The sequence below is a fragment of the Sipha flava genome, unplaced genomic scaffold, assembly GCF_003268045.1.
Source record: "Sipha flava isolate LNK unplaced genomic scaffold, YSA_version1 171_pilon_pilon, whole genome shotgun sequence".
In the NCBI taxonomy this organism is placed as follows: domain Eukaryota; kingdom Metazoa; phylum Arthropoda; class Insecta; order Hemiptera; family Aphididae; genus Sipha; species Sipha flava.
In genome coordinates this window covers 829884-841107 of record NW_020271925.1, presented here as the reverse complement: position 1 = coordinate 841107, position 11224 = coordinate 829884, and the positions used below count along the sequence as shown (strand labels likewise).

General features: G+C 36.4%; 1 protein-coding gene across 1 annotated transcript in view; it reads right to left on the bottom strand.

Annotated features, from left to right (window-relative positions):
* LOC112679970 overlaps positions 1–7555 on the bottom strand; it is an 18711-nt gene extending 11156 nt beyond the window's left edge. Inside the window, exons 1-12 of the mRNA XM_025549925.1 lie at positions 6611–7555; positions 4773–4928; positions 3511–3810; positions 3242–3422; positions 2925–3163; positions 2650–2827; positions 2383–2572; positions 2044–2321; positions 1308–1498; positions 1059–1232; positions 737–968; positions 19–597 (exon numbers count right to left, since the gene is read on the bottom strand). Coding sequence (XP_025405710.1) covers positions 19–597; positions 737–968; positions 1059–1232; positions 1308–1498; positions 2044–2321; positions 2383–2572; positions 2650–2827; positions 2925–3163; positions 3242–3422; positions 3511–3810; positions 4773–4928; positions 6611–7083 — 3171 coding nt within the window. The 5' untranslated portion in view covers positions 7084–7555. The remainder of the gene's footprint in view (positions 1–18; positions 598–736; positions 969–1058; positions 1233–1307; positions 1499–2043; positions 2322–2382; positions 2573–2649; positions 2828–2924; positions 3164–3241; positions 3423–3510; positions 3811–4772; positions 4929–6610) is intronic.
* Positions 7556–11224: the final 3669 nt, after the last annotated feature.

The window sequence follows — 11224 nt, the reverse complement described above, 5'->3', positions numbered from 1 at the left end:
AATGGTGGCGGCCGTGACCAGAGCCAACGAACTACTTCGGAATGACGGTATGCCACCCTTATTCGGGCACCTGGATATCACGCTCGGCGTCGTGTTGTCGAAGTCGAACATTTTGATTGTTATTAGTGTTGAATTAGTCGCTGGCGTTGCTCCCGTCGAATTAGTCACCAATGTTACAGCGGTCAAATTAGTCGCCGGAACATCGGTCACCGGTGTTGCAGTGGTCGAAGTAGTCCCTGGTGATGCAATGGTCGAATTAGTCACTGGTGATTCAGTGGTCGAATTAGTCACTGGTGTTGAAATGGTCGAATTAGTCACTGGTGTTGCAATGGTCGAAGTAGTCCCTGGTGAAGCAGCGGTCGAATTAGTCACCGGTGATGCAGCGGTCGAATTAGTAATCGGTGATGTAGTGGTCGTCGATTCGGTCCCTGGCGTTTCAGTCGTTATTGGCTTATCTCTTGGCGCCCCAGTCCATTCGTTTATAGCAACGTGATACGTGTTGTACCAATAGAGATTTCGTTCCACTTGGACGTACGATTCGTCAAACGATGCTCTGATCTTGGACGGCAATCCGGGCGCGTTCTTCAATTTGTACAGCTGCAAAACATACGAAACCTTTATAACGGAAAAACGTGTGTACACGAAATAATATGACTGCGGTGGTTGAAATTATGTAATCGACACGGTTTCATACAAATCGTATTCATAACGAAACCAACGAACGGATTAATCTCACCTTCAATATTTCATCGTCGAGCGCTACTCTGGAAGCCAAAATCTGATACATGTTTGTCACTATGCTTTCTCCCGTGGGCACCGTTTTCAAAATTCTTTCGATGTTGTTTAATAGGAAATTTGTCGATACTTCGATCCCCTGCGGCGTCAAAGACATCGCGTCGCATATGTCTTTGAAGTCTTGTAAACGCACTGGACCTCCGTTCATGCTATCGAATATCAAATCCAAGTATCTGAAAAAAAAAATTCAAAATTTACCATCGGTCACGTTGAATCCAAGCGTAAGATAGTATTGGAAATTTCGACTGCGGTACAGTACATACTTGTACAATAATAACTTGTCTGGTGTACATGTCAAAGCCGTTTGGGCGGAATTTTTTTCCGACGCCGATTTGGTGGTCGTGTACACGCCGAGCATCGCCTTCCACGTGTCCGAGTCGTTGCTGATTTTTATTCCTGTGCAAAAAGCCGCGTCCTTGATGTCCGGCGATATTCTGCTGTCGAAAAGTAGCGCGGAAATTATGATGATGAGAGTAAACGCGTGGCAAGCGAACCTTTCAAAAATAACTTACCTCTCTTTCGATGACCACATTTTGAAATATCTCATCGCGTTTCTTATGCAGTTTTCGCCGTCCAAGTAGCAAGCCCACACAGAAAATTTATTCCAGTTCGTAAGCATCACATGGTGTTCAGTTTGGTTCGGTTTCGCGACCAGAGCTTCGGTCTTCTGGTAAACCAGTTCGGCCATATCCCGGACGTACGACTAAGCCACATAAAACAACAGTTGAAATATAGTAGAATCGTATAAATATAAAACGTCTACAAAACGATATTCACGTTTGAGATGATATGGCCTATTGGTCCAAACAGAGATACGATGCAACAAAAAACATCGATTGAACTTTACTCGTATTTCGTGGCAGTGAAAAGTATACGTTCAAAAGTATATTTTAATTGTTTACCGATGATGGTTTAAATATTCAACACAAATCACATAAACGTCGCATGCATATAAAAGCATAACAGAATCGTTATACTGTAAACGTCAGACGATAAAATATTTACCTACATCATAGTATTTCAGTATTTACTTAATACACGTCTAATAAGACTACTGATTATAACTGCGGGTACAATCCTCAACTTTCACTCATTATTTATTTTGATGTATTCGTATAAAACAATTTTTATACAGTTTTTTTCGCTATATTTTTAAACTTTAATTTTATTTTCGAAGATAGCAATATCTACAAGCTATTTTACCGCTTAATCTGTTGTGAAACGTGTGCTATTATCCTTAAGCTATACCTTTATGTATTCGTATCCTTCGGCACTACGACGCATTCGCTCGACCACGTAGGATAAACACTCGATGGCTGTGTACCACGGCACGTTGTCGTCCTCTTTTTTCAGATAAGTCGATAATTTTAGCGCCAACGAATAGTTCAACAGGCCGGCCCTGGCGAGATTGAACGAGTCGTCAAGCAGTTGAGCTCGGTTCAGTACGTGTATTGCGTCATGTGACACGTTTAACTGATGTATAAGCCGCTCCCAATTTTCTTGGTCGTAGTTGACTCTGTAGAAACCTGGTGAAAAGTCAACACACTTTAAGTCAACAGCATCATGATTGGCAAACGAAAAATTTACCGGAAGATTGTAAGTTGAAAATGAACCAAGTGGAAAAACTTGAATCGTGAATATACGTATACGGTGACTTGGGTTTCAACCATTTGGCCGGATTTAAATCTTCAAAATTCATCACCAGATCGTTGGTGTAAGTAAGGGCAATATACCATTTTGTGGTGGTATCTTGGTCCGGCCAGATCGAAAATTTGTTCTAAAATATCCCAATGGTTAGTTAATTTTAAGAAATTCGCCGTAACTATGAGCTGAGTGAGGTTCAATGCGTCTTACCTGGGTGATTTTATATGTGCCATTTTTATTATTGACGTGTATCACGGGATAGCCGGACTGGTCAGTCCATGAATGAATGAACTCGGTAAACGATACGTCTTCTTGAAATCGAAATCCAGTATCAAAATAATAATTTTCAAATTCTGCCCACAGATGGCTCGGACTTACCGCGTTGTATCTGATCAAAATAAATTACGAAACGTATAATAATCAATTATACTACTTTAGTACCAAGGGATCTGGTGTAAATAGTAATAATAAAAAAAAAAAATTACTTGAAATGTTTTAAATACAATTTTAGGGGCTCGTGGAAGTTAGAGTCCGTAACAGTACATTTTAGCATCCTTAAAATAGCTGCTGCCTTGTTGTATGTTATGAGGTCAAATATTTCCTGGATTTGATCGGAAGTTTTTACGGACGCGGTCACCGGATGTCTGGGTGTCTGGTCAAATTCTAATGCTCTCTGGTGTTGTTCGATCACGAATAACTCTTTCAGCCGCCAATCTGGTTTCACCTGGAAAACGATAGACGGATATGGAGGAACACCCGAAGATGTGACGAAAACATTAATTGTAAATGTTGCCGCACTCACCATTTCCGTCGCGAAATACTGAAAGTACCTCGCGAATCCTTCATTCAGCCATACGAAATCCCACCACGAACAAGTGACCAGGTTGCCGAACCACTGATGACTATTTTGTTGTTGGATGATCATTGTTGATTGCTCTTTGAATTTTGTTTTTGAATCGTCGTCGATCAACATGTACCTCTCCCTGCATCACACGCGAATACGAGAAAAATGAAATGTAATTATTGCAATATGGACAAAGTACAAAACAACAATGGCTGTTGCTTGCAAACCGGTAAGTGTTAAGTCCCCAATTCTCCGCGCTTTCTCCGTTGAAATCTGGCACTGATAAAAATTCCATTTTATTAGCCTCAATGGGAATTTCCGTGTAGTTCACCATGGTTGTGAACAGTTCCGGGGTTTCTTCCATTACATATCCGGTTTGTGTCAGATAATCTTCAGACGTATAGACCGTTACATTACTATCCTCGACTTCCATCGATTTCCGTAGTTCTCCGACAAAAGCTGCCACTGAGTACGTGGGTATAGGCGGCGTTGTTTTGAAGTGATCCACCCACCAACCATAGTATCCACTTTAGGGAATATAATATATTATTAGCCTTTTAATAATTACGATACATACATAAATAGAAGACCGAGCGACAAAAAATAAATAAAATATGATAATCGAAAAATCATACAACAAAAGAAATTGGTAGGCAATGAAAATATGTTTCGATCGATGGTATTGGGGGCGGAAAAAATCATCTAAATTGAAAACAAATCAGTGGGTTTTTTAACGGTTTTTGTTGCTATCGTGTAAACTTTCGCGATTTCCAAGCGTTTTATCGTATAAAAATACAAAAGTGTGTCAAGATGTCCATTAACCACCTATCTTTTTATACATTAAATTTTATTCACGTTAAAAACATAACGAGAAAAATTACAAAACAACATTTTACCACAATTTAATCATGGACCAAATATGAATGACTTAACCGAATCGAAAGATTATCGAAGATGGTTCAGAAAAATATTTTAGGTTCGCGGCGTTTGTACAGATTGCTCCATACTAGAATATTGTTTTAATTTAAAATTCTCCAACCTAAACAACAATATTTATATAATATATATGAAAAATATAATAAAATATAGTATAATATATATATATCAAAAAATGTATGTATATATATACATATACATACATATATATATATATATACTTTCTACGATTACGGGAATTTAATCGGAGAACTTATAATCACTTCATACTATTAGAAAAAAATAAAAAGTTTTTTAAAACCTCTTTTCATCAATGTGCTATTGATTTGAAATCTAGTTAAATTAACAAACCATCTTATAGGTTATAAATACGCATACATTTTTTACGTTTCAAATTATCCGGGACGGTGAGAAATCTTTATTTTTTCCGAAAATAATGACTAAGGAAGATAAATAAAACTTCACGTCTAATTCTCAGCGAAGATATACACATCATAGTGTCGTACTACTTAACAATATGCATGAGTTTGGAAATAAAAGCGATTATACTCACAGCCTTTGCGACAGGTAAAGCGGCATGTTGGATAATGATATTTGATACTCCTGCCTTCCAAGTGACACGTTGAACGGCGTTTTGTACGAAGGCTCATCGTAGCAGGGGAAAGCTCGTCTCGCGTACGTGGGCTTGAACTGCGTCACGGCCATCCAACTGTGGAAACGTAATCGGACATGATGTACAGATAAACCGATCGGCTAACCGACATAAACAAGTTTAAGTTTGAACGAAACTTTCGATGATTTTTAACCATCTGAATTGATGGAGGGGAGGAGGAAATATATATATTCCTTAAGGTTTCCAATAATACCTTTTCACGATTTTTAAAACATTAAACGACTAGAAACTTGTCATAAGGTAGATTATGTAATCGACAATTTATTTTTTCGACGCATTTCAAAATACGAAAAGGTTTCGTAACGTCGGTGTTGTACAATCGCTAACGGTTCACGGCATATTGAAGAAATCAACACATATTCTACCTCATGATCGAACGGTCGATAACGATTTGTTGACCGACGTTGTCGCTCGTCTTGACGTTTAGCATCGAAAATAATAATAACAACAAACCCGATACGACGGTGAACAATGATTGTTAACACTGCCCGTAGTCAGGGGCAAAAATTGGGGGTGGAAGACGGGAATTCATCCTCGGGCGTAACATTTTAGAGTGTATAATTTTTGTAATTATTAATAACTAATTTGATAAATTGAACTCTGTTAAATACTGTTGTTAGGTTAAAACTCAATAAGTATGATTATAATATTCGATTATTCCTTAGTATCCTCGTCGACGTCGACACTAGGATAGACTCGAATGATAATAATAATTCTTTACCTAAAATAATTAAATTATTATACTGTTATCAAAAATGATCGACTATTCTTAGAACTTAGGTTTGAGATCAATACTGAAGTAAAGTATAGACCTCGGTGTAAATAAATTGAATAACAGCTCAGAATCTAAAACCTAAAATTCTGTGTTATTAGCTTCTTATATCTCGTTATATAGAAACTCGTACGTTGGTTCTATGGAAATACTATCGGAAAAATAATAAATTTTAATTTCTGTGCAAATTATGATGGGCATAGCCAATTCGGCTCCCGTTTTTTAAAAAGGCTAATTCCCAAACGGCTCCCGTCAAAAAAGGTTTTACGAGCAGGTCAATTCCCAAATGGCTCCCGTTAAAAAAGGTTTTACAATCAGGTAAATTCCCAAACGGCTCCAGTTTTTTACAAACTGCATAAGCTGATACAATTGTGTGCCATATCCATATCGTATATCCGGTATATATACCTACATTAAACACTTATTTTTGTCGATATTGCCAATTAGTCATGAACACATGTTCTATATATCAGATATCAACGATATACAAGTCATATATACACGACGAAATAATACACACAAGCTTTGGTGATTATGATACTCGCTGAATACGAGTACGTATATTATATATATAATTCATTTTGATATAAATGTTTTCGGTATTCCGTTTTAAAAATTAATATGAAGTATATATAACGGTACACAGTATACCAATACACAGTATATCGGTATATCAACCTGAAATCGGTATACCAATTTAACCGTCAACCGTTTGGAAACTTACCGGTTCGTAATACCTTTTTTGACGGGAGCCGTTTGGGAATAATAAAACAATAGACAGGAGCCGTTTGGGAAGCAACGATTATGATTCCCATTTCATACTACTTGAGGGTAGTGCAAATTACTTATCCTTATCTTGGGGCAAATCACAAACGCATTTCGAACATTTTATATTGTATTTGTATTTTGGGTTAATTTTGGTGCAAATTGACTACGGCCTACGTACCCGGGGCGCGTGCCGTTGCGCGTGTACGTGCTCCGATAGAACCCGGTCATGTCGGGTCGCAGGTAGCCCTGGAACGTGATCTTCACCTCGTACCGGCGGCCAACCAACAGGTTGCTGGCCACGTAGATGTTGAGCCGCTCGGTGTCGCGCACCAGCTCGTACCCGTCCACCTCCAGCTCCGTCTGCTTGACGGACTCGACCACGGCCACGCTGTTCACCTGCATATCGGCCGCGTTCAGCGTCACGTTCGGCGTGATCGAATCCACCGCGATCATTATCTCCACCTGGCCGGCGTACCCGTACTGCCCCGACCCGGCGTCGTAGTTGGGCGCCAGCCGCAGCCCGTACGCGACCGGCCGCGTGTCCCGCGGTAACCGGTGCTCGCCGGCCGAGTAGTCCGGTCCCACGCAGAGGCCGGTCGCCGCGAACAGAACGGCCACGGTGGCGGCGACGGTTACCGCCGTTCCGGTCATCGGACGTGGACCACGGTCGCGGTTACCGCACGCCACGAGCTCGCTGTTACCGGGCGCCGGGGTCAATATTATCCGGCGAACCTAACTGGGTGCTTGCGGTGTACGACGCGCGGTGCCGACGCACTGTTCAACCGTACTCGGGTGTTTTTCGTACCGATTACCGTCCTCGTGGTAAAACGACACACGAACAACAGGGACGTGATGGCCAAACGCGAAAACCGAACCCTACTTGACGCACCGGTTTCCGCGGTCGGACGTCGAACGACTGACGCGAGTTATCGATCATTTCGAATTTCCCGTGTTCTCGGGCCGTCGCGTTTCCCAGTTACACGGCGATACCGAGAAAAATAATCGATACGCTCTCGAGACGTGCATCGCGACAATACGTTCGGGCGTACCGTGTTTTCGTGATACTATTACACAATGGCCGTATTCGGTTACGACGAAAAAATTGAATAAATAAATCGCGGGTGAGAAAGAGAGAGTGAGAGAGTGAGAACCGACGTGTTGTCGCCTAACCTGGGCCCACTTCAGATGTTTACGCGCGCGTTCGAGTACTTTATCGCAGTTCGAAAGCAAAAAAAAAAAAAAAAAAAGGAGGCAATTAACCATTCGACGAATTTTAATTAAACATTTTCAGATATATTTCACGCGGTAAAAAATAACGAGTGCACGTCGCCACGATTCGATAACGTTTCGCGGACACGCTATCGTCGTTTTCGAAGAGATGATGCGAACGCGTGCAACGCGATAGCCGATCGTAAAGGTTCGACCGACAACAATTTTCGTTTAGCATTTGGATTTGATATTACTCGGATCCGTGACCAAGTCCGCGTCGCACGTCGTTTGACATTTTGGACACGTCGTGATCGCTTTACAGCACTGTTCTCCCGATTAAAACACGTTTTTTGATGATGGAAATCTCTGAAATACATAGTTCATAATTAATAACAATATTTATGCATATTTAAGAACATATTTATGGTGGGGGACTGATGGGGCTGCGCCCCCCCCCTGAAATTTTTGTATAACGTAGAAAATTACAGTATTTATATCTTATCCACAGACTTCACATTGTAATAGTAAGTGACCCTATCATTGATTAAACGTATACAGAAAAACGAAATGAATAGTATATAGATATCAATCTACATGATGTACCTACATGGAATGGAAAAAATTGAGGGTAAATTACGATAAAAATTGTTTATTTATATCTTATGTGTGTGCAAACAGCTATTTAACAATATTAGATAGTAATAAGTGACATAAGTTAAATTTAGTTTAAATTTCGTCAAAAACAAATTACTCCTAAATATTAAAGTTTATCGTTAAGTTTTATAATTAGAAAAAAAATGTTTATACATAAATTATTTAGAAAAAAATACTCAGAATATGTAAAAAAAAAAAATGGTGTTACCATTTAAAAAGAAGTAAGTTGTATTGCGCATGCGTGAATCGAAAGTGTTAAAAATTTGAAATTTATCTAAAAATGTGTATTTAAGTATTATCTGTCATTCAGTGAAAACCCCATTTCAATACAAGGTCATCGAACCGAAATATTCAGTGGTACCTCTTAACGTGAATACACTGTATATATTAGCTATATTTTTAAATTTTCTGCAGCCTCCCCCCCCCTGAAAAAAATTCTGGATACGTGCCTGCGTGCATGTTTCAAAATAAATAAATAAATAAATAACTTGAAACGAGGTTAAATCTTGAAATACCACGATGAAATTTATTATTAATACATTTAATTTAATTGTAAAATATCTTATATTATCAACCTTTTGTGGCGAAATATTTCTTAATATGTCAAAAAATGTCCGCTTTGGTAAAATTATTTAAGTCAAAATAATTACAGAGGCAATAATTGTTTAGTTACCATATGTGTATAATACGAGCGTATTATTATCGCATATTCATAATGAGGTAACATAAAAAAGTCGAATGATAAAAAAGTAAAAATCTGAAAGCAAATTATTTATAAAAATTTAAAATAAGTAGCAAGTAAACAAGTGGTATAATATCAAAGAGTAAATTATTATTGAATATAGATAATGCTACAGTTAGCAATTAAACAAATCACTCGAATTGTAGTCGAGTGTTATCAATAAAGAATTGAACCTCACTTATTTACCGTCATAAAGCAATCATTAGAAATTTTGAAACTAAATAATCCATTAAATACATTGAGATTATTCTTCGTTGCTGAATTATTAAACTGATATAAGATATCGCGAATTTCGAATTAAAAACCGGAAATATTACGTTTAGTTATGAATATTAAGATTTTTGTTTTAAAAATTGCTTTTGTAACGTTATCCATTTGATTTCAACAAAATCATAGCAATAATAAATAATTTTTATTTGCAACGATCTAAAAAAAAGTACAAAACTTATAATGCATAATAATACAATTAAGCGTACATTTTGCATTGAAGGACATATTGTTTTAAAATCTTCAAATGATTTATATAACACTTTAAATTAATGCACATAAACTTATTGTTTATTGATTTTAAGAAGTAAGCTCATTTTTATTGTATTTACCAGAAATAGTTTCAGTCTTCATTTAATTACCACTTGTCTGTGTTTTGACTCATTATTAACTAATTTAGAAGTTGTTTTTATCTTATTATATTATATTATATGGCCGAATAGAAATTTGAGTACCTAATAGTAACGTTTCTTGAAAATTAATTATTATATGACTAAATAGATAAGTCACTATACTACTAGGGCGTGATCACACACTTTCCGTTTCAGCCGTAGAGGTAGAAAACCATTCTGTTATCCTGGACAGATTTTCCAACCAAACTAATTACGAATTTTACTCTAAAAATATTAAAATAATTTAAAAAAATGTATCTAACTACGACAATTTTAACATCAGCCGAGTAATAATTTATTTTCGTTGTGAACATGTTGATTTCCGTCAAATAAAAATGCAAAAAATCAAAATGTAAAAATTTGCTATAGTTAACAGATGAAAGTAGTCTATTAGGTTAAGATGGAGAAGATATATTAGATTCACCTAATAATTTTCAATCTTAAACAGTCTAAACAATTTCTCTAACAACTTGATCTCATGTTTCATAACATTTTTTAAAAAAAAATATGTCTGTATAAAAAAAAAATATATAAATAATATGTACAAAAAAATATATTCGTATTTGAATACTCATGTATCGCATTAATATAAGTAATACCAGCTGTAAATTAAAACGTAATAATATTTTACACATGTTCGTTCACATACATGAAACGTCAAGAAACCTCACCCAAATGATACAGCAAAGCCACAACAAAAACAACAAAAATCCTGTTTCTATTCATGATCTAGCACGAATATTTTAATGAAGTTTTTTTTTTTTTATGTAGGTAGTATTATTATGTAGTAGCAGTATTTGAATACTGGCAATTCTTTTCCAATGATTTTCAAAAATAAAAGACGTATAACCTTTGGACCTTTATTCAATTAATTTAATAAAAATCGTTAAAGTTATCTTAAGTCAGGGGCGTCAATTCAACTTTTGAAAGGGTGGGGCAACTGTTTAAATTTTCAGACTTAATAACATTTAAAAAATTATGGTTACCTACATATTTAAATATTTATGGACCATAGACTCTTAATAAAATATTTTTCGGAACAAAACATATGAGGATTAGTAATGAACAGAGCTCGGGACTTATAGCACATAAAATCATTAAAATAAGCGCTTAAAAATATCATTATAAGAATTAAAATAAGCATTTAAAAAACTTAAAATTGAAAAAAAATATTTATTCAAAAAAAAAAAAAAAAACTATAAAATTCTAACTAAAAAATCAAACAAAATAAAAATAAATCTTCACTTTCAAGACCATAAGGATTTTATGGATTTTCTAAGAGATTTTTCTGAAAAATAAAATGTAAACTGTTCTCTCTGGTCTTGATCATTCTAACGCTTGACACTCAGTTCTATTTTCAGCGTTGGAACATCTTTCTTACAATGAACTACGTGACTACGTAGATAAGATATACATTTTTAATTTTAATTGTATCAAAAACGACTTTGCAGGAGAAAACTAAAAAAACGTAAAAAAACTGGTCAAATAAGCAAAAATAATCAGAAAAACTGGAAATAAGAATTTTTTT